Raw genomic sequence first — 25177 nt, forward strand, 5'->3', positions numbered from 1 at the left:
AAAAGTACGGAAGTTATAATACAAAGTAATTATAATTTGAAAGTCATTATGGATAAAAAGTGACTACTAATATAATGAAAAAGTACATGAAAATATCAGATTTAAAAGTGAAAGGATAGCTAATGTCAACCGAGATGAAATAAGGTGAGCACTAACAACTAGTGGAGTGTGGATGGCACTCAATAGACACACTTTGTAAATACACATCTAACACACAGCTAATTTTATCTTGACTGTTAGGTACAATAATAAAATTATTTAAAAATCTTGCTTTCAATATATTTTATACCAAAATCTACCTTATATCCATCTTGATAATAATGTGCACACCTCTAATTAGTTTAACGCATGTAAAATATGCAAAGACACGGAAAGAAATTTGTACTTACTTCTCCTTTCATCATTCGAACCCTAGCCAACCACCAACCACAAGGTTCATGCTCATTAGCTCTGGAGTATACCTGAAAAGAAAAAATTTTCCACAATACCAATTCTTTATTTTCACTACAAATGTTAACACTTTTTAGTGAATTTACTGTAAAAAGAAAAATATTAAAATTATCTACTGTATAAGTTACAACACAGCTAAATTCTATTTCATTTCTATACATGAATTTAAGAACTAAGTAGGACCCCAGATTTTTATGATTTAGAGAGAAGTGTTTATGCATGATATTTGTTTAAGCTTTAGGAAAATAGACTATAATAATAAATTTAACAAATAAAAACATAGCTATGTCCATTTGACACAATATGTCAGCCTACAATTATGGAAAAAATTTGCCAATGCTAATTTATTTTTAGTAAGTACAGTGAACCCTCGTTTATCACTGTTAATCCGTTCCAGACTCTACCGCGATAAATGAATTTTCGCGAAGTAGGAATCTTTATTTATAAATCGAATATTTTCGCAGTTAGAGTATAGAAAACCTGTTTACGACCTTCTAAATACATTTTTTTAACATTATTAGAGCCCTCTAGACATGAAATAACACCCTTTAGTCACCATTACACTCGTATTACCCAATATATTAGACAAAATGAGAAAATAAGTCTTATTAGACGTTACAAATATCATATTATTATTGTACTGTACATTTAATTACACACACACACACAGTTCTTACACACAACCACTAACCTATGAAGGCACGAGCTCAGTAGGAGAGTCTTCAGGTTGTAAGCTGGAGTGCTGATCACACCCTCAGAGGACACAGATGTCCCTGGGAAAACCCCTGAAACAGCTGACAGTCTACCTTCACATTGCTCCTTACCCTTCTTACTTGCTCTATAACGCACGATAAACCTCTCGCGTGGTACTCCGCTTACTTAAAAGTATTGTGCAGCGGCTCTCAGCTTCGGAATTGGTTGTTTCGTTTCTCTCGCTCTCTCTCAGACATTCTCTGCTCCTGGCGGAACTGTCATCTCTGACTTGTCATGGAGCACGTTTAAACTTTTGAAAAGAGACAAATGTTTGCAGTGCTTTGAATAAAGTTCTTTTTTTTCTACAACCTCCTGTGTCTCTGCAAATTTGTGACCCAAGCGTAACAAGGTGGTGCAGTAACTTCAGCAGGTGCATCGTTGTCTTCTTCCGCTGAAGGAGTACTAAGAGTAGGCAGTGGGTGTCTGGGTGCGTGGCTGAAGAACATCTTGATAGGCAGTTGCTGGCGCGCTCTTTTCATATGCGTGAGGAGGCTTTTGTAGGGTATTGCCATCTTTGATCATATCCAAGAGTTTCACCTTCTGCTGAATGGTAAGCATCTTCCTCCGGCGCTTAGTTTCATTGTCAGAAAGCTTAGAAAAAGCAGCACGTTTAGGAGCCATCGTGGGGCTTAGATAAAAGTTCTCAGAAAGCGCATACATAGTGTGCCCTTGACCCAATACCAACAAATTTTTTCAAAGAAGTATCGGGCATGCTTATTGATAATGTTCTTGACATAGTAAATTCGTCATTAGATACGGGGGTCTTCCCAGACTGTCTTAAGACTGCGGTAGTTAAACCCCTACTTAAGAAAAATAATCTCGATCCCTCTGCTCTTGAAAATTATAGACCCATCTCTAACCTGCCTTTCTTAAGTAAAATTCTAGAGAAGGCAGTCATTATACAGTTAAATGAGCACCTCAATAAACATGCTATTTTTGATAAATTTCAGTCAGGTTTTAGAACAAATCACAGCACAGAAACTGCACTCGTTAAAGTAGTAAATGACTTGCGGGTAAATGCAGACAGAGGCCATTTATCTGTTCTCATCCTCTTAGATCTGAGTGCCGCATTTGACACCATTGATCATAATATTCTTAAGAATCGCCTTAGTCAATGGGTGGGCCTCTCTGGCAGTGTCTTAAATTGGTTTGAATCCTACCTGGCAGGGAGAAAATTCTTTGTTAGTTGTGGTATTTATAACTCAAAGACACATGATATTCTATATGGTGTTCCACAAGGCTCTATCCTGGGTCCACTGCTTTTCTCAATCTACATGCTTCTATTAGGTCAGATTATCTCAGGGCACAACGTGAACTACCACAGCTATGCTGATGACACACAGCTGTATTTATCAATAGCACCTGATGACCCCAAATCTCTTGATTCACTAACACAATGTCTAACTTGTATCTCAGAATGGATGAATAGTAACTTTCTCAAATTAAATAAAGAAAAAACCAAAATCTTAGTGATTGGCAATAATGGATACAATGAGGCTATTAGAAATAAACTGGATGCATTAGGATTAAAAGTCAAATCGGAGGTAAAAAGCTTAGGGGTAACCGTTGATTATAATCTGAATTTTAAATCGCATATTAATCAGATCACTAGGACAGCATTTTTTCACCTAAGAAACATAGCAAAAGTTAGACCTCTTATATCATCGAAAGATGCAGAGAAATTAGTTCATGCGTTTGTTTTCAGTCGGCTAGATTACTGTAACGCACTCCTCTCAGGTCTACCCAAAAAAGACATCAATCGTTTGCAACTAGTGCAGAAAGCAGCTGCTAGAATCCTTACCAGGAAAAGAAAATCCGAACACATTTCTCCAGTTTTGATGTCACTACACTGGTTACCTGTGTCATTCAGAATTGACTTTAAAATTCTGCTTATGGTTTATAAAGCTTTAAATAATCTCGCCCCGGCTTATATATCGGAATGTCTGACACCTTATATTCCAAATCGTAACCTCAGATCCTCAACTGAGTGTCTCCCTAGAATTCCAAGAGCAAAACTTAAAAAGTGGTGAGGCGGCCTTCTGCTGTTATGCACCTAAAATCTGGAATAGCCTGCCAGTTGGAATTCGCCAGGCTAATACAGTGGAGCACTTTAAAAAAAACTACTGAAAACACATTATTTTAACATGGCCTTCTCATAACTTCACTGTAATTTAATCCTGATACTCTGTATATCCAATTCATTATAATAACTATTCATTCAAAATCTGTACTAACCCCTACTCTCTCTTCTGTTTCCTTTTCCAGTGTCCTGTTGGTGGTGGCGTGCGCCACCACCATCTACCCAAAGCACCATAATGTTCCAACAATGATGGATGGATTAAAAGCCAGAAGTCTGTATGACCATCGGCATCAAGTGACTCCGTGAAAAACCCGAACTACAAAGAGGACTATTTCTTTTATGTTAGGTAGAATGCCCAGAGGGGACTGGGCGGTCTCGTGGCCTGGAACCCCTACAGATTTTATTTTTCTCTCCAGCCTTCTGGAGTTTTTTTTTTTGTTTTTTCTGTCCACCCTGGCCATCGGACGTTACTCCTTTCTATGTTAACTAATGTTGTCTTATTTTAATTTCTTATTTTGTCTTTTATTTTTCTTCTCTTCATTATGTAAAGCACTTTGAGCTACTTTTTGTATGAAAATGTGCTATATAAATAAATGTTGTTGTTGTTGTATGAGAAAAAAATCGCGATAGAGTGAAGCCGCGAAAGTCGAAGCGTGATATAGCGAGGGATCACTGTACTGTTGTGGAATGGAGCCTTGGAGCAGCTGTGCTAGCCAAGTCCCGAGTTTAAATCCCTTCATGGCCACTGACTTAGAGGGAGTATGTATATTTTGGGTTTGTCTCCACATATTCCTGTTGTTTTCCCACTTGCATCTAAAATATATATTTGTATTATGTCAATTGGTAACACTAAACAGGACTTAAGTAATTTAGTCTTGCTACTAACTGGCTCTCCATCGCTAGTTGATTCATTTCTAATGCTACTATGATGGAGACTGGCCCAACAGCATTAAAGATAGAAGCAAGAACCATATGCAGGAGCTGCCAGTGCAACTTCAATGTGAAGTTAAGAGGAAAAGAACCTGGAGAAGGTTATAACAAAGACTGACAAGTCTTGAACTTTCCTATGAGCACCATGACATCAATTCTAACAAATAAGGGGGTGGGGGCTTAACTGGCACGACAAGGGCAATACCAAGATCTGTCCATCCTACCAAACCAAGAAACCACACAAAAACACAGTTGTCAGAGAAGTGACCAAGATGACAGCTACAACACTAACAAAGTGGCAGAGATCTTTTCCCAAAATGGGAGAATCTGTGTAGTCATCAATAATCCATTCAGCAATTTGCAGACTACTTATTTCAGAAAATGACAAGAGACAGTTAATGAGTTCTTTCTTTGAAGTCATTCATGAAGTTTGCTTAAATTTGAGGGGCTATTGCCTGAAAGCAAAAAATTATGTTTGCTACTAACCAAAACACTTCCATTTAATCCTACTATGGATGTCACGTGAACTGATATTTTGGAAACAATTCAACTTAACAACACTACCAATGCTGATGTTTGAATTTTTTTTTTTCAGGAGACCTTAGAAAGAACAACTAAGGACATTGTATCACAGTGAGTAAAAAATAATTAGTAATTCCGAGTTTTTTAAAAACAACTTCTAGTTTCCTGTTCGTAAACATTTATTCAAATCAATTCTTTGACGAGGCAGATCTAATTTTACAGAATTACTGCTAACATGGCATCTTGATTTGTAGCAATTTTAAATGAAATTGAAACAAATCACTTTTGTAACATTTCCAAACATCACTAAATGTGCTGATTTGCGGCAATCTGACATTATAAACCATTATTGCCCTGTGCTAAAAATGGCCTCACCACCACCCCACGATAATATTGTACATCAAAGTACCGAAATGACAAAGTGCATTTCTAAAGACATCACACAGTCCTAGTCTTTAGTAATATTTTTTGCCCAACTAATGATAAAAATATAAATATATTACAATTAAAAAACAGAATCAGAAAGCATGTTCTTACAAAAACTGTGATAAAGAGTTTGTTTAAACTGAAATATTCTATCTTGGAATTCACTAATTCTACCATACAGATGTAACATTGTTTGAATTTTTATTTTTAGTGTGGGTTTTAAGCATTACTGTCCACTTACTGGAAAAAATTTCAGAGAATAAATTTAAAATGTGCATATGTTGAGATAAATCAGGTAATTCACGATGAATCATTCTTTATAAACGATATGCTAGATTCACCCACAAATTATAAATCCCCCAACTGTTATACTGGTGGGATCCCCATCTCTCTCACAAATTAAGAACCAAGCCCTACAGTATTTTTTGACATTTATGAATGCCAATACTTGTTTACTTAAATGCTGGTTGGTTAACTGCTTTATGGACTTAACTATGATTTAAAGCTGTTATTTTTATTAATATATTTTATATTGTATTACAGAAAAAGACAACAGTGTTCACTTCAGTAAATGGAGGTACTGTAATAAAGTCACTGAATAGGACATCTGTTTCTGCTGTCGTAGTGAAAGGTATCAAGTATAGTAAAGTTTCACTGGTATGAACACTGAATACACAAATTCTGGTATTGTGACATCCATACCAACACCCTGAAAAGGACAATGCACATATGAAAATATTGTGCTGCAGTTTGTTGTATTTTTCCTTCAAGATGTATGGTTTGACATGGAAGGAAAATGTTTATGAAAGCTGTGTGAGGAGTAATAATCTCTCTGGGAATGAGACAGTCAATTAATGTGCAATATGAAAAAGCTGGAAAGAACAGAGAGAAGAATGATCGGGTAGATGTGTGGAATGTGTTATGGGATGAAACAAAGATGAATTAAGTGTGTAGGAGGAATACATTAAGGTGATTTAGTCATGTGGAATAAAAGAATGCATGAGTGTAGAGGTGTACTATAATGAAATAAGGGGTATTAGACCAAAAGAGTGGTGGCTGTACGAGGCATCGGAAGATATGAAGAGTATGGGTCTCAATCCAAAGAATGTCCAGGACTGATGAGAGTGGAGAAAAAGACTTGCAGGGGTGGAGGGCAAAAAAGGTAAAATTTTCCATATTGATCCACTAGATATAGTGTATGTTCAAGACAACTAGAATCAAATGAGATGTTATGCGTAATTAGTTTTTCAGTACTTTTCAAAAATTGAAAGATAATCACCCTCAATATAAAATCATCATCAAGAGGACAATAACACATTCTGTTTAAAGCTAAACAAATTCAGTGCATTACATAAGCATCAAAGTCAACAATCCTCCTTACCTCAACCTCCTCTCCTTCGCCAATGTCCTTGTGGTAGTCTGCAGGTGGTGGTAGTCGAACATCACTGAAGGGAAGTTGTCGCTCTGGCTGCCAACTGCAATAAAGGCACAAAGTGCATTAGCCCGTTTACAGAATCCATTCACAAACAACATTTTACATATCCTACATATTAGACATTATATACATTGTTACTTACTATCTCAACATTCAATTATGTCACATCACATGCTGCTGACACTTGGAAGAAATCATTTTGAACACTAAGAGCCAGCACACCCTTCGCAACATAGCTGCATATAAGCTGTCTGAGCAAGTGAACTTGCCTTCTATGCTGCAATACTCTTTGCTAATTAGTGTCTATATCAACAAAGGAGCTGCAACTCTCAAGGTAGCTAAAAACTGAGTGTCAAATGGGCCGATTTATGAATGGCAAGTCAAAAATAAAAGAAATGAAGGCCTCAAATTTCTTAACATTTTTCTGCAGAAATCAGGGCATGTTCATCTTCACATTGCATGGCAAAGTCTTTGTCACGGTTTAGGAACTATAGATTGCTCAAAGACCAAGTATGGCTATGGACAACAATCAGCCTTCCTCACATAGCTCATTTCTATGTGTTTTCCACTACAAAGTTCTTTACAAATGCAGAGAAATGCATCCTTATGCAAGCTGATAAAGTGACTGGCTGAGGGATGCATAATGTATTCGTGAGAAGAGTGTGAGACCCAACAGGCCACAGTTTCTAGTAAAGTAGTACTTAACCACAAGGTCAAACTGTCATCAAGGGGCATATTCATACGTTTATTAAGAAGAACTTAGTGTAGTTGCAAAGAAACAATTTCAGACAATGACAAATGGGTAGGATTCTTCTGTGGTGGAATATTGTGATGCTCAGATATTTACATGATCCTTTGCCAGTAAGCCCTCTCTATAATGGAGACTGAAAAAATAACTTAAATTTAATGTTCCATTTTCAAGTGTGTTTAGTTTGATTGACACTGAGTTTAGTTATAGAAAACTTGTGTTTTTAAGGAAAAGTTTGTGTATGTTCACTGCTCATAGCCAGAAGTGCTACTAAGTGTTTTATTTCTATTTATTACAATTTAGATTAAATGTACTATATAAATATTGTATAAAAAAATTTAAAATATCTATAAGTAGTTAATTGTTTTTAAATACATTTCTGAAACTTTTATACAAACCTGTTTATTTGGTGAAAAGTTCCATTTCATGAACTTTGTGTTAGATTTAAAATATTTATTTATAATCCAACAAATCGATTAACTGACAAAAATAAAATCAACAGATAATTTGATTATCAAAATAATAGTTACAGCCCTACATTTGACTTTGTACATTACTACACAGCTCTTCCAAGCATAACCTGACATAGAAGATGTCTTAATTGAGTATTATGTTACTTACAAAAAACAAAGAAATCAATATAAATGAGAGGTACATGTTTTTAGTTACTAAACATATGAACTGTGGATGACGAACATATGCACAAATCATTAGTTCCTGACCGATTTCCAGCTAGTAGTACAACAAGCTAGCCAACTGAAAATGTACAATAGGAAGAAGCTATTTAACATAAAATGAAACTTAAAAAAAAGACTAATTAAAATGATCAAGAGGATAGCTGAATCTCATGGCACAAGAGAAATACAGAGCTGTAGTTGCTTTATACCTCAACTTTAAATTGTGAACTCCCAATCACAATTTTTAAACAGGCTTAAAAATGCAGAAGCCTGCCATAAGACTAAGCTATGGGTAGACCCCAGTGGCACATTCATACTCCTCTGGAATATGCAGGTAAGAGTAATGAAAATTAACTTTTGGGATTTATATAAGCAACATATTTAATAAACATGGTTTTCTCAAATTAAAATGAATTTGTATTTTCCACTGGGGAAAAAAAAAAGAAATATTTAAGACTTGATTCAAATAATTCATTAAATACTCCGGATTACTCTTACACTATTTTATTAGTGAAAGTCATTTAATGTCACTTTGTAAGTGTAGTATAGATTATCTCTATAGGGTAAAATACACAGACAGACAATCCTTATCTCTAAGTATATCCTAAATGTATTCTTCCTGTCCAATATCCTGGTTTTACAACTGCTGACAAATGTTCATTCAGCTTTGGGGCTCCTACTCTTTGGATACTGTTTCTGGGTATTTTTATGAGGCTCCTAACAACTCAATTTTCAAATTAACACTGAAGTTATCGTTTCTCTGCCTTTTCAATTGCTGTACCTTCATCTACAAAATTTTCAGAGTCTCTTCTAATCCAAGTAAGTGCACTTGAACTACCTCATAGTGCAAATTTAACTTGGCCTTTCAGATCTGAAAACACTACTCAGTTCTTCTGTTACTCTGTGGCTTTTTATAGTTTTGTTCTGTGGCTGTGCATTATCTGCATAGTTTTGCTAAACACTATTTAAAATCAGTCAGGTATACTTCTACAGTCTCTATCAGTACTACTTCACGTACCTGCCATATGTGGTTCTTTATAACATTGTACTATTAAATGTTTATATTTAAACGTAGAATTGTAATCGTGTTAGCTTTTGTTAAGAACCTTGTGATGTGGCTTGTTAATTGAAACCCGACATATTGAAACTTGCCTAATCCAATTCAGGATTATTGGAAAAGAAGCCTTTCCAAGAAGTATTTCGTGGCGGGCAAGAACCATCCTTCCAAGGTAACATTCAATCACAGACCACACACACATTAACACAGGACCAGTCTGCAAATGGCAGTAATGCTTACCCACATGTCTTTAGAGATGCGAGTGGAAAACCTACAGTATGTAGTCATGGGGGACAAAAAACAGTGTCACTCACTGTTAATAGTGTGGATATGGCTTTCAGCAAACAAGCAATGTTGCTCTATCAGTAGTAGTAGTAGATCTTATAGATTAAACAAAAAAAAACTGGTATTACACTGCAGGTCAAAAGTTTTAAAATACATCACTAACAGTGAATATGGCTTTCAGCAAACAAGCAATGTTGCTCTATCAGTAGTAGTAGTAGATCTTATAGATTAAAAAAAAAAAAAACTGGTATTACACTGCAGGTCAAAAGTTTTAAAATACATCACTGTTGTCAGTTTTTATGGAACTGCATGCAGTTTAATGTCTTAATGTTTCATAAAATCAAGGCATAGAACAAATAAAAAAATAAGTCAAGGAAACATTAAGTGTACAAAACTTTATTCCTATTGTATTCAATTTTTTGAATCAAAGTAGTCACCTTTTGCTGATATAACAGCTAAATTATGGGAACCCTTTTGATTCACTCTCAGCAAGTCACTAACTCTACCTCCACCAAAAGAACCCCAGACCATCACACTTCCTCCTCCATGTTTGACTGTTTGAGTCACCCCCTGAGGAACCATCCTTTCACCAATTTGACAGCATTACAAACACCCTATATGATTAACCAAAGATTTCAAATTTTGATTCACTCGTCCATAAAACTTTCTTTCAGTCTGCATTAGCCCACAGCAGATATTTCAAGGCCCTATTTTGTCCTTTGAGTGACTTTCTTACTGCCACTCACTATGTCAAACCTGCAGCACAAAGTTTTCTCTTCACAGAAGAAATGGAGACTTGCTTCCTTCAACCACACTTAAGCTGTGGTGCTGCGAGTTGACTGATCATGTAAGCTGGTGAATGTTCTGATTGGGTTGTGACTTTGGGTTTGCCAGATCTCTTCCAGAATTTCTTCCAGTTTCCAAATGCCTTTGGATTGTGTAGGACACCGTTCTCACTGACAGTTTGTTTTTGCAATTTCTCTAAATTAAAAGGCCTACACGTCTAAAGGTAATAATACTCTGTCTCATTTCATTCGTTTAATGCAGTTTTTTTGCCATTTTCTCTGGAATTTACAACTTCTATAGTGTAATATTGACCAAGTAGTACTTCAAAGGGTGTAATAACACAGTCGGTTCCAACTCTGCTTTAAGACAGACAGGGATTTTAGTAATCAACAGAAGTTGGAACACCTGTGCAAATTGTTAGCTTTAACTTGTAAGGCTTAACTTTAATTGCTGCAGAACATCTGTAGGTTGTAACCGATTAGTTGTTCCCAGAAGAAACCACATTGTAATATTCTGAAATTTCCCGTTTTTCAGTTTTTCCCAACCTAAACTTTAAAATTTATACTTCAGGCAGTTTACCATTTCACTACTTTACATTTGAAGGAAAACAGGAAAAACCAGGGTGCTCTGAAACTTTTTTTTTTTTTTTTTTGACAAGAACCTTCACTTCAATCTTATTTTCTTTGCAAAGCATACTGTTATTTGGGAAGGAGATGGAGATTATGTACAAATAGTGTTGTTTTTATTTTTATTCATTTATTTTTTAATTTCCTAAGAGGTTTTCATCTTCCTATCAGCTAAACATATCAACAGTATTAATTCACATCCATAAGTAGTACCGTGAAATTCTTTGTTGCAAGTGACAGGGTGCTTTCTCACTCTCCTTCTACTTCTTAATAATGAGCTTCCAGGACATGTACATGAATTAATTCAAGGGCACTGCCAGGTTCCACAGTAAACTTAAAAGAAACCTTTATAGTCTCTGCAGCTTAATATTTCATTTTGATTAATCATGAGCCAAGTTTCTCAAATCCAGTTGGAATGAACAAACTGGTTATGGAGGATGCTGGGTGTTAAAACACTAAAACGAGAGAAAACATCCTAGGACCGTCGCTTCCTTCACCTTTTTCCTCCTAAAAAAGGTTTTATCACAACTCTGGTCAGATTAACAAACTCGGGCCACTCAAGGACAGGGTTAGGGGGGGAAAGAGGACTACCAGTTATGACATTAGTGTTGTCAAAAGTATTGAAATATTGATAAATATCGACTTTAACATTTTAAAATTACTTTAATGCTAACTTTCCATGGTATTGATTCTACAGTATGCATTACGAATGCACTTTCAGGTCCCCACGGTTCAAACTGCAGTTTCATTTCCGTCCACTCAAGTGTTAATGTGATGGCAATTTCAGCAGTATCGGAACCGTCATAATCATGCTTAACTTATAAAGAGGGCAGCCGGATTGGTGTCTTGAAAAATTTGTAAATTACAGAAACTTAATTTCTGAAATTAATAAGTAAAAACATTTAAATGGGAGAGTTTGAAGTAGTGATGTGATCATTTTTTTTCTAAAGATTGGTTTTTTGTAGCCATTTAAATGTTTAATACATCAAGGGGTATTCAATTAAAAGTGACCTGTAGATCATTTTTATTCTGCGTTGTTCAATCAGAGCCAATATTCTTCAGCACTAAAGGTCAGTCCCTTCATTTTTTAAACCGTTGCCACAGACTGCTACTGTAGCACTTTATTTTATTACGCACTATTTTAAAAGTATACTTCATTACATTTACTATATAATGAAAGACACTATAAAACTTTCCAGAGCTCTGTATAATGGTGCTACTCCTCCATATTTCTAGCTGTGCTTAGAGCTGTACTCATTTCATCTAGAGTTCGGCAAAATGGTGGAAATGTTCGGGGAACTTTGTCAAACTTTGTGAAATGCACCCAAGTCAAATGAGGAAGGAGAAACGGAGCTTGGTTGGAGTGGAATGGTGGAATTGTCTTTTAAATGTCTTTACATACAGTCAGTATGGCCAATAGGATGAAAAGGACACTTCTGCCCGGCGATTCCAGTTCTTTTCTTTGAGAGCTTGGGAAGCATCGACCAACTATTATGGCCAAAAATGTGACATATGCTATGAGACAGCAGTGCTAACAATGGCACCACCATGCCTCCCCAAGATAAAAATAGAATTAAATATCAGAACAGTAAAATTTCTGGCAGACAGTAAGTATAAATTGACAAAGGCTTATCCCATACAGATGCAATAGCAGTACTCGCCTCTCTTGAGCAAAAAAGTACAGTTGCATTTTTTCCCCCCTAATACTTTTGTTCTAGCACTGTGACTGTAACCAAATAACCCCAACACTAATGCTATGATTCATATAACTTGGAAGTCAAAGCTGGAAATGGTCACACTCGAGTTGACCAAGTTCTAGTAAAACATTCAGAAAAACAATAGATGCTTCCAGGAAGACCTTTGTTGTGCTTACTCTTTAGGAATTAAATACAACTACTGAACAACACACTACGCAGTATTCTGCACATCTAAACACCATAGTAGTATGTCCAGCAATTGAGTATGGACAGTACTGTGGGTACAATTGATTTAATGAGATAATAGGGGGCTTCGCCCCCTGCTCGCTTCGCTCACCAACCCCCGTGTTTGGTTTTTCGGATACATACTTAAGATTTTTTTTTCTTTGAATTGTTGCTATTTCATTAGTTTCACTTTTATTTCAGAACTTCTGTAAAAACAATATTTGTAATCTTGCGAGTCCCAATATTCTGAATCTTTTTAATGAGGTCAGGACAGGTTTCTCTGTTTAGAATTTCAGCACAGACAAAACAATCTACATCATCAGTAGTTACTTTTTTACTTTGTCTGCATTGGACTCCTGTCTGTAAAGTCGTGCTATTTTCCTCTCACTGTTCCAAAAGTACATGGGGTTACCAAGGTGATACCCCAGCTTTTGTCTAGGTTTTTGTACAAGGGCTAGACAGAACGTTTTTGACTCCTGGGGTAAAAGTAGCTTTTTAAAATAAGCAGACAGATAAATATATATACATGAACAAAGAGAAATGGCCCCCCGATCTGAACCCGTGCAGTGTTTTGTTATTGGACTTCTGTGCTCGTCACGGATTGTCCATAACGAACACCATGTTCAAGCATAGGGGTGTTCATATGTGCACTTGGCACCAGGACACCCTAGGCCTTAGTTCGATGATCGACTTTGTGGTCGTGTCGTCGGACTTGCGGCCACATGTCTTGGACACTCGGGTGAAGAGAGGGGCGGAGCTGTCAACTGATCACCACCTGGTGGTGAGTTGGCTTCGATGGTGGGGGAGGATGCCGGTCAGGCGTGGTAGGCCCAAACGTGTTGTGAGGGTCTGCTGGGAACATCTGGCAGAGCCCCCTGTCAGAAGTAGCTTCAACTCCCACCTCCGGCAGAACTTCGACCACATCCCGAGGGAGGTGGGGGACATTGAGTCCGAATGGGCCATGTTCCGTGCCTCTATTGTTGAGGCAGCTGACCGGAGCTGTGGCCGTAAGGTGGTCGGTGCCTGTCGTGGCGGCAATCCCCGAACCGGTTGGTGGACACCAGCGGTGAAGGATGCCGTCAAGCTGAAGGAGTCGTCCTACAGGACCCTTTTGTCCTGTGGGACCCTGGAGGCAGCTGATAGGTACTGGCAGGCCAAGTGGAATGCGGCTTTGGTGGTTGCGGAGGCAAAAACTCGGGCGTGGGAGGAGTTTGGGGAGGCCATGGAGAACGACTTTCGGACGGCTTCGAGGAGATTCTGGTCCACCATCCGGCGTCTCAGGAAGGGGAAGCAGTGCAGTGTCAACACTGTATATGGTGGGGATGGTGCACTGCTGACCTCGACTCGGGACGTTGTGGGTTGGTGGGAGGAGTACTTCGAAGACCTCCTCAATCCCAATAACATGCCTTCCAATGAGGAAGCAGAGCCTGGGGACTCAGAGGTGGGCTCCCCTATCTCTGGGACTGAGGTCACCGAGGTGGTCAAAAAACTCCTTGGTGGCAGGGCCCCGGGGGTGGATGAGATACGCCCGGAGTTCCTCAAGGCTCTGGATGTTGTAGGGCTGTCTTGGTTGACACGCCTCTGCAACATCGCATGGACATCAGGGACAGTGCCTCTGGATTGGCAGACCGGGGTGGTAGTCCCCCTCTTTAAGAAGGGGGATCGGAGGGTGTGTTCCAACTACAGAGGGATCACACTCCTCAGCCTCCCTGTAAAAGTCTATTCAGGGGTCCTGGAGAGGAGGGTCCGTTGGATAGTCGAGCCTCGGATTCAGGAGGAACAGTGTGGTTTTCGTCCTGGTCGCGGAACAGTGGACCAGCTCTATACCCTTAGCAGGGTCCTGGAGGGTGCATGGGAGTTTGCCCAGCCAGTCTACATGTGTTTTGTGGACTTGGAAAAGGCATTCGACCGTGTCCCTCGGGGAATCCTGTGGGGGGGTACTCCGAGAGTATGGGGTACCGGCCCCCCTGATAAGGGCTGTTCGGTCCCTGTACGATCGGTGCCAGAGCCTGGTCCGCATTGCTGGCAGTAAGTCGAACCCGTTTCCAGTGAGAGTTGGACTCCGCCAGGGCTGCCCTTTGTCACCGATTCTGTTCATAACTTTTATGGACAGAATTTCTAGGCGCAGCCAGGGCGTTGAGGGGGTCCGGTTTGGTGGGCTCAGGATTGGGTCACTGCTTTTTGCAGATGATGTTGTCCTGTTTGCTTCATCAGGCCGTGATCTTCAGCTCTCTCTGGATCGGTTCGCAGCCGAGTGTGAAGCGGCTGGGATGAGAATCAGCACCTCCAAATCCGAGACCATGGTCCTCAGCCGGAAAAGGGTGGAGTGCCCTCTCAGGGTTGGTAGCGAGATCCTGCCCCAAGTGGAGGAGTTCAACTATCTCGGGGTCTTGTTCACGAGTGAGGGAAGAATGAAGTGTGAGATCGACAGGCGGATCGGTGCGGCATCCGCAGTAATGCGGGCTCTGCATCGGTCTGTCGTGGTGAAAAAGGAGCTGAGCCGCAAGGCGAAGCTCTCAATTTACCAGTCGATCTATGTTCCTACCCTCACCTATGGTCATGAACTATGGGTAGTGACCGAAAGAACGAGATCGCGAATACAAGCGGCTGAAATGAGTTTCCTCCGCAGGGTGTCTGGGCTTTCCCTTAAAGAGAGGGTGAGAAGCTCAGTCATCCGGAAGGGGCTCAGAGTAGAGCCGCTGCTCCTCCGCATCGAGAGGAGTCAGATGAGGTGGCTCGGGCATCTGATCAGGATGCCTCCTGGACGCCTCCCTGGTGAGGTGTTCCGGGCACGTCTAACCGGGAGGAGGCCCCGGGGAAGACCCAGGACACGTTGGAGGGACTATGTCTCTCGACTGGCCTGGGAACGCCTTGGGATTCACCCAGGAGAGCTAGAAGAAGTGGCCGGGGAGAGGGAAGTCTGGGCATCTCTGCTCAAGCTGCTGCCCCCGCGACCCGACCTCGGATAAGCGGGAGACAATGGATGGATGGATGAACAAAGTAACCAATAAATGCATGTGCAGTAAACTTTGTTTCTGAAATTCTCAAGATTCTTTATGTGTCACATGCATAAGTTATACAGGACAACACGCAGTGAAATGCATCCTGATCCGCATATCAAAAACTGTGCAAAGTTAGAAGAATATCAGTTAGATTAACAAAAAGCCATAGATTGAAAGGTAACAGTATAGTAGAACATAATAAATAAGTACAATTGTGTGAATAAAGTAGAATCAAATGTTAATTTGCAATAGTGTAGTAATTATTGTGCAAAGTTAGACTGGTGCATAGTTAAATGAGGCAGTTTGTCTGCGCTACTGCAATCTTTACTTTTTTATATATTCTAATTTTCCTACTTTCATATCCTTTAACTTTCTCCACATGTGTATAGCACAGTTTTTTTTTTGAGCCTTTCTAATTTCCCTGGTTTCATAGTCTCTAACCTGCTCTGCATGTGTTTAGCGCCAACATTTGTAAACGTCTTTATGAAGTTCTACTTTCTTTTACTCCTTGTCTTTTAATTCTGAGCCGGATTGGACGTGCTTTTTTTCAATTCCATTTGTTCCGGGCTGATAATTACTTTCCTGATTTTCTGAATTTGCACCTCAATTATTCTTTTTTGGTCTTTTTTCTGTCCAACGCATTTGAGTCGCTTTTCTCCGCTTAGATGTCGACATTTAATTTATAATGTACTGTCCTTATACGCTTTATATGCGCTGAGAGCCCTGGATCTGTGTGTGCTCAAATCCTTCATAAGACTGAATGTTATGCTGCCTATTGTCCTATTTGATAGATTGTAAGTAGAGCGTGTCTTTGGTCTCGCGGGTCTTTAAAATGTCTTACGAGAAGATCACATACTGTAGACTTGCTTTTTGCTTTCCAGGACAGGATTTCTTTTTATAATAGACAGACAAATAGTCCGAAGTGCAAACACACAGTGTATGTTGATATTTTGGATTGACGTCAATCTGAAGTCTGACGAACTCGGACCTTATAGACCAGCCCAGAGTTTCCAAATAGGAAATCCAGCTTATGGGATATTCCGGTTGAAAATTCCAAAAAGGACCTTGGAAATTCCAGTTCAAATGGAAAACAGAGTACATAGTTTCTTCAGTCTGCCCTGTTTGCATTAAGTGCAGAGCAATTGAGGTAACACTATTAAATCTGTTGGTACAATTATTACACACAGGTCACATACAAGTACATACAAAAAGACTGCCATTAAGGCATCAAAACACTGACATTTCCATTTTTTCTGCGTGAGAATTTTGTGTTTACATACAGTACTGTGCAAAAGTTTTAGGCAGGTGTGAAAAAATGCTGTAAACAAAGAATGCTTTCAGAAATATAAATAATGATTGTTTATTGTTATCAATTTACAAAATGCAAAGTGAGCGAACAAAAGAAAAATCTAAATCAATATTTGGTGTTACTAACTTTTGCCTTCTAACCAGCATCAATTCTTATAGGTACACTTGCACAAAGTCAGGGATTTTGTAGGATTATAGTCAGGTGTATGATCAACCAATTATACCAAACAGGTGCTAATGATCATCAATGTCACACGTACTGTAGGTTGAAACACAGTCATTAACTGAACCAGAAACAGCTGTGTAGGAGGCTTACAACTGGGTGAGGAACAGCCAAACTCTGCTACCAAGGTGAGGTTGTGGAAGACAGTTTCATGTCATGGCAAGATTGAGCACCGCAAAAAGACACAAGGTAGTTATACTGCATCAGCAAGGTCTCTCCCAGACAAAGATTTCAAAGCAGACCGTTGGTTTCAAGATGTGCTGTTCAAGCTCTTTTGAAGAAGCACAAAGAAACAGGCAACGCTGAGGATCGTAGACGCACTGGTCGGCCAAGGAAACTTAGTGCAGCAGATGAAAGACACATCAAGCTTATTACCCTTCGAAATCCGAAGATGTCCAGCAGTGCCATCAGCTCAGAACTGGCAGAAACCAATGGGACCCAGGTATACCCATCTACTGTCTGGAGAAGTCTGGCCAGAAATGGTCTTCATGGAAGAGTTGCAGCCAAAAAGCCATACCTCCGATGTGGAAACAAGGACAAGCGACTCAAGTATGCACGAAAACATAGGAACTGGGGTACGGAAAAATGGCAGCAGGTGCTCTGGACTGATGAGTCAAAATTTGAAATATTTGGCTGTAGCAGAGGGCAGTTTGTTCGTCGAAGGGCTGGAGAGCGGTACAATAATGAGTGTCTGCAGGCAACAGTGAAGCATGGTGGAGGTTCCTTGAACGTTTGGGGCTGCATTTCTGCAAATGGAGTTGGAGATTTGGTCAGGATTAATGGTGTTCTCAATGCTGAGAAATACAGGCAGATACTTATCCATCATGCAATACCATCAGGGAGGCGTATGATTGGCCCCAAATTTATTCTGCAGCAGAACAACGACCCCAAACATACAGCCAAAGTCATTAAGAACTATCTTCTTGTTCTTCTTTACGCTGAAGTCCTGGAAGTGATGGTATGGACCCCACAGAGCCCTGATCTCAACATCGAGTGTGTCTGGGATTACATGAAGAGACAGAAGGATGTGAGGAAGCCTACATCCACAGAAGATCTGTGGTTAGTTCACCAAGATGTTTGGAACAACCTACCAGCCGAGTTCCTTCAAAAAACTTTGTGCAAGTGTACCTAGAAGAATTGATGCTGTTTTGAAGGCAAAGGGTGGTCACACCAAATATTGATTTGATTTAGATTTCTCTTTTGTTCATTCACTGCATTTTGTTGATTGATGAAAATAAATGATTAACACTTCCATTTTTGAAAGCATTCTTTGTTTACAGCATTTTTTCACACCTGCCTAAAACTTTTGCACAGTACTGTATATTTGCAAGCTTTTGATAACTTTTAGCTCACAATTAGGATCAGTGTTTACATACTTGTGTTGGAGGCTATACTATCTACACTGGCCTCATGAAGCAACCACTGAGGAAATAAGTGTTCATTTAAGCTGGTCACACAGCAAATGTTCAGGACAAAATTCGGCAAACAAGGTTACATGTGAACACCACAAATTCACTGCGAAAAATGCTTTGGTGGATGACACCGATCAACAATTATGATCGCACATAGTTTATGTTGAAGTCAATGCTTTGAAGTGGCTATTTAATATTAGTGTTCCATCTGGAGACTTCTGGTCCATATGTTCAGAGTAACTATGGGGTCAATAAAAGTGCTTTTGTAGGCAAATGATGCATTTTGACAGTAGCTTAATGGAAATACACTGGCTGGGCACTTGTTACATGCATTTTACTATTTTTTTTGATTAACTGCCTAAAATTTGTACACTGAATTGGCATAATGTAATCAAAGTAACTGAACACACTCCTCAATGTTCCTTGAAGTTATTAAACAAAAATGATTGAGAAATACACAATAGTGCCAATCACAACCACAAAAACAGGAATAACATGAAATACATGAATCACCTTAAGAAAACCTGCTTGTAAACAACATAGCTTCTATATTATATTTGCAGCACTGGGTAAAACCTAAGAATTTGTATCCCTCAGCTGGTACTTTATAAATAATGGGTGAATCTCTATAACTTAAAAAAAAAATGAAGTTTCATAAAGTAATTCGGCACATCTGAAACAGTCCTTGTTAAAAAGCTACAAAAGGGCAGCTTAGCAGAACTGTAAGCTGTGAAGAAAAGAGCAAACAAGATCATTCCTAAACTGAAAGACATGTCCAATACAGACCAGCAAACTGAACGTTTCTAGTACTATAGAGTCAATCTGTGTGGGGTAAACATTTTTCAAATTTTATAAGGAAGTTAAAGATGCTTTAGTAGTTAACAGGTACATTTTCACAGGTGTCAGAGTAAGAAGTACTTTTAAGAAGGAAGACACAAAGCACCACATAGAAAGGTTCATCAAATTAGAGTCTATTTTAAATACATACCTCAGTAGTTTGTTCCACAGAACACTACAGGGTTATTAAGAAAATTACTAAATATAAGGAACAATGTAACTATTAGTATACAGAATTTATGGTAAGAAATTTGCTTAGCCAATAGCCACTATCCCAGATACTTTAAGAAACTCGTTAAGAATTCAACTTCAAATCCATTTTTGTAGATTCCAATAACTTTGTATGTGAAGAAGTTCTTCCTGTCCCTAGTCTTAAGTGCACTCCACATTAATTTAATCGAGCACGTTGATTCCTTATTTAATCTAAAGAATAATACCGAATGCACTTTATCCATGCCTTTGAGAACTCTGAAGAGCTAAATTAGATTTCCAGGATTTCTTCTTGGCTCACATCTGAAAAGGTTCAGTTCCCTGAGACTATTTGCCTTACATATGCCCTTTACCCCAGGAAACAGTTGGATGCTTTCCTCTAAAAAAACATCTACTGTTGTTATATCCCAAACTAAAAAAAAAAAATTAAAAAAAAAAAGAAAAAAAAAAGTGGTGACCAAACCCATACACCATACCTCAGCCTTGTTCACATGTAGTAACTAATCAACCAAATGTATAGGACATTTTTTTTTTTTATTTTGCAAGTAAATGACTCTCATTCCTCACCCAACTACAACATTTAAGAAAGAAACTTGAAAATGTTTGAAACAAAGGAGCAGTAGTGAATAACACATTAACGTGTCTAAGAATACTGCCTAATACCTTAAGTAGTCACTACTTTTTATTAAATAGCTCGCAATAAGCAATATAGATAATAATAATCGTGGAAAGGGATATTACAGCATTCCATTTAATACTCCTGTATATCAGACATCGAGTTTTTCTAGTTGCAGACTTCTCTAAACAGCAAATGAGTGTGTGATCAAGCACAGACACATTCTCCAGGTGTGAGTATGTGGTATAGCGGGTCCGCGGCTTCAAAAATATGGCCAGTTTTAAATCCAGACAGCCGTATCAGTCTCTGTGGGCATGATTACACGACCGTGGGGAGTTAATGGGGTAATAATAATAATAATTCTTTGCATTTATATAGAGCTTTTCTCACTACTCAAAGCACTCAGCAATTGCAAGTTAAGGCCCTTGCTTAAGGGCCCAACAGAGCACAGTCCCTTTTTTGCATTTACGGGATTCGAACTAGCAACCTTCCGATTGCCAGTGCAGATCCCCAGCGTATATGTACAGGCTGGCGCAGGGGGATCAGGAGGGAAAAAAAAAAAAAAAAAAGATTGAAAGAAAGAAGGAGGTTAAAGGACATGAAAGGCGGTTTTGGGAGGACAATTTGGCCACCTGGAAGGAGAAGGCAGTATGAGCTGGAGCCCCGCAAAGGAGCGTAGGCTGTGGCGCTCTAGGGGCTAGTTCGCCCCACTGAATATTTGAGTGGAGTGGGGTGAGCAGGGCAGATGACCTCCCTAGGCATCTGTGGTGCGACTGAGTGAGCGCGAAGGAAGACGGGAGGAGAGCCATCCTCGGACGGTCTGGCTGCGCAGTTTGGAGGCAGCGAAGACGGGTCGATAGAAAGGACTTCGTGGCTGCCGAGTCTCCATCAGTTACGCAAGTGATGGGTGAGCTGAGATCGGGAGGAGTTAGAGACTACATTTTAACCTCTGATTTTAACAGATTTATTTATTATGGATTTTTATCCCCACTTTTCACTTGGTTTTTATGGATTTATTTATATACTGTTTTTGGAACACTGCACAGTGGACACTTGTTTTTGGTTTGTTTTGTTTTGGTTAATAAAAGCACCCTGGCACTTTTTCCACCATCTCCATGCTTCATCTGAGATTTGTCCCCATTTGTCAGCTCCGCTCAGGCATAACTATCAACATTGTTGGGTTCTACAGACTCCCATATGTGAAGAGGGAGTCTGGAGGGGACCCGCACAGTCACCGAGTGCTCTAGCAAGTCACAGGCACTCACATCATAGGACAGAAATTTGAAACTCAACCACACAGTTTGGTTTTATTTATCAAAAGAAAAAGTTCTGATTAAACTGTACACAATAAAGTTTTTTTTTAATAAAATAATAATGCCCTCCTGCACTTATTCTTCCAAAGGTACATTTACTTTATACCAAATTTTGCACAAGTGGCACGTTCCACAACCATGATCAATTTGTGGTTAAGCAGAACTATGTAAGCATGCCTGAACATAATGGCCTAAAATGCTGCTTCTTTAAGCAAATGTGCCTTTGTTACAATACCTTCCTCAAGTATGGGGGCACCACTGCTCAAGTCAGGTAAAAGCATGTAACAATGTTTTACTATTTAATTACTTCTGGTGCTTGCTATATATTTACGTTGTATTTAAACACATTAAATGTAACATGTACAACAGAACCATCAGGTTGTGATTATTAATGTCGCAATATTATACTACTGTCATTTAAAATGTTATTATCTGCATTGATTTCAAATACATATGGAATATTTGTTTTCTTAATACAGCAGAACACTAATATAACACTTCTATGTTTAACATTTTCCAGCATTTTTACATTTTTAAATTTTGAGTGGTGGTGATGGCTGGGGTATCAGAAGTAACATTTATAAAAAAAAAAAGTGAGGAATGTTTGTTATACTAAAAAAAAAAAAAAAAAATTTTAGATATTTGTATATCTAATTTATTAAAAATACTGACACATGTTTTATAAGTGTGCTATATAAATTATTGTAAAATATAAAAAAAACAATAGTAAACACTAGGCGTTTGCGATATACATCGTTTATGATTATACAGTATCTTAATTGCTGTTTTAATGATGTGCAAGATTAAATTATCGAGTATGTAACTCTCTTTGCAAAAAAAAACCAAACAGTTCATTCACTAATGCAACAGTTTAGACCACTACGCGTGCGCAAAGCGAGTTGTGTAGGCGTGCACGTCCAGCAAGCTACAAGTTAGCGTTGCTCGCTGCCTCAAAATGAGTGAACAAACCGCGCCAGATGATAAAACAGCCTCGCCATCTACGTCGTCAGAGTTAATTGCCAGACGTGGTTCATTCTCACTCGCATGGCAGTGGTTTGGTTTTGAAAAGACTTGATGTTGCTCAAAAGACGGCAATCTGCAAACTATGTGGTAAATCGGTTGCCGTTAAAAACAGCTCGACAATTAACTTGTTTCACCATTTGCGAACTAACCACCGCACAGAATACAAAGAATATGAAAAGCTTAAGGAGTCAACTGTGCAGCACAAGTCTAAAGTAACCAAGGTACAAGCACAAACACACACTCAACAAACTTTAGCGGACTCATTCTGCAAAAAAGTGCCTTACGACAAGAAAAGCAACAGATGGCATGACCAATTACATCGCAAAAGATATGGTGCCAATTCAAGCGGTTGAGAGAGATGGTTTTAAACAACTTTTGAATACTTTAGACCCAAGGTACACACTGCCAGGCCGAAAATATTTCAGTCAAACAGCTCTGCCGAAGTTGTATGATTTGTGTCACCAAACTGACGCATAAACTACAAAAGGTTTCACATTTTGCCACAACAACGGATTTATGGTCAAGCCAAACCTCTCCCTAACGGTGCATTTCATTGACGAAAACTGGCAACTGCAAAGCTTCTGTTTGCAAACATCGTACTTCCCAGAAGATCACACTGGTGACATCATTGCGCAAGGTCTGAAAGATGCGCTGGCATCATGGTCACTGCGAGAAGACCACATGGTTTGCATGACAACAGACAGCGGGGCTAACGTCGTCAGTGCACTACGGATTAATAACTGGAAGAGGCTACCTTGTTTGGGCATAGGCTTCATATTGCAATTGGTGAGTAATTTGGGGTTCCTCTATAAAATGCAGTTTAGGTTAAATTGATCTTATGTATTATGACGTTTAAAAATACAAAAAAGATGATAAGTAAAGCTATAGATGACAAAAATAAAATTTAATATAATTTCAAATAATGCATTACATTATACAACATAAGAATGTTGTAATGCAACTATTATATACAGTACACTTTGAATGTTCCGTTAAATTGTATATTAAATGTTTTCCAAAGAGGAGCATGCAGGATCCAAGGATAGACAGAGCCATAGGAGTTTGCAAAAAGGTGGTCGGAGCTTTTTCCAGTACAGTAATCCCTCACTTATCGCAAAGTAGGGACACCATGTTTATTTAATTATTTAACGTGTATTTGGACGTTTTTAAACCCTCCCTGTATTGTTTACAACCCACCCTTTACTCTATTAATAACAGGGACAACTGCTAAGCAATATGAAATCGGTAGATACGTTTACACTTACTGTACAGCGAAGTACACGTAGCTATACATGACGTGATGATGGTGATGAATACGCTGCGCAGTAAAAATGATGACGATGAAGGTGATAATAACTTTTACTGCGCAGCCGATGACTGTATTTAACGTCTCTTCAGACGGCGGTGCCATTTCCTGGGGCACCTCCTCCACGGTTTCCGAAGGTGTATCCGTAGTAGTAGTAGGAACTGGCTCTTTTTTGCGAGGCTGCAAAAACATTGTGATCGGCAGTTGCTGCCGCTACTTCTTTTTCCGGTCGAAGAGCAGCTTGTAGGCGGTCATGACATCGTCGACCTTGTTGCAAAGATTCCTAAAGCAGATTCCATCCAGACTACTGCCTTATCACGTCCACTTGCAACTCATTTTGCGCCCTGGTTAAAGGACACTGCAGTTGTAGATCTTATATGCTTTTCCTCCTTTTTAAATAAAAAGAATCGTGGACTCATTGATGCTGTAATGGTGTCCTGCAGCGGTGTAGCTGTTCCCTTCCTTCAACATATTCAAAACTTTTACCTTTTCTGCAATCATTTGCATCTTCTGTTGGCGCTTGGACACGGCCCCTGAAGCAGGTGCACGTTAATGCTGAATGAGTGAGATGAGACTTCCTGGTTAATGCAGCACTCCATCGCTGAGCCAATCAGCAGCACACAGGAACTTAACTGCGTGCTCCGATTGGGTACCTTCTCAGCCATCCGCCAATAGCATCTCTTGTATGAAATCAACTGGGCAAACCAACTGAGGAAGCAAGTACCAGAAGTAAAAACACCCATTGTCCGCAGAAACCCGCGAAGCAGCGAAAAATCCGCGTTATATATTTAGATATGCTTACATATAAAATCCGCGAAGTCGTGAATCCGCGAAAAGTGAACTGCAAAGTAGCAAGGGATTACTGTAGCTGGAAAAAGAAGAAAGCACTTGTTGATGCACAAGAGCTCAAACTTCCAATGCATTAACTTATCACCGAGCCACCAACAAGATGGGGCTCAAGACAGCGCATGATAGAGAGATTTATTGAACGAGAAAAAGCCATTCGCCATGTTTTGACTGCAGACAAAAAGCACAGCCTTCTTGTCCCAACATGGCAAGATGTTGAAGTGCTGGAGTCAGTACATAAAGCACTAGACCCTCTTCTGGAGTTCACAGATGCTCTTTCTGGTGAGCAACTTGTAACAGATTCTTACTTAAAACCTGTGTTGGCCTTATTCAACTCTGATGTCCTGGAGGTGAAGTCTGATGACACAGACCTAACCAAAAAGA

At 39.2% G+C, this 25177-nt stretch overlaps 1 protein-coding gene across 3 annotated transcripts in view; it reads right to left on the reverse strand.

The window, feature by feature from the left end:
• Window positions 1–25177, reverse strand: part of fxr2 (FMR1 autosomal homolog 2) — a 101883-nt gene that overhangs the window by 44938 nt on the left and 31768 nt on the right. For all 3 annotated transcript variants that reach the window (XM_028798436.2, XM_028798434.2, XM_028798435.2), the window contains exons 3-4: window positions 6543–6636; window positions 390–461 (exon numbers count right to left, since the gene is read on the reverse strand). In XM_028798436.2, coding sequence (XP_028654269.1) covers window positions 390–461; window positions 6543–6636 — 166 coding nt within the window. The remainder of the gene's footprint in view (window positions 1–389; window positions 462–6542; window positions 6637–25177) is intronic.

This window comes from Erpetoichthys calabaricus, chromosome 3, assembly GCF_900747795.2.
Source record: "Erpetoichthys calabaricus chromosome 3, fErpCal1.3, whole genome shotgun sequence".
Taxonomy (NCBI): Eukaryota; Metazoa; Chordata; class Cladistia; order Polypteriformes; family Polypteridae; genus Erpetoichthys; species Erpetoichthys calabaricus.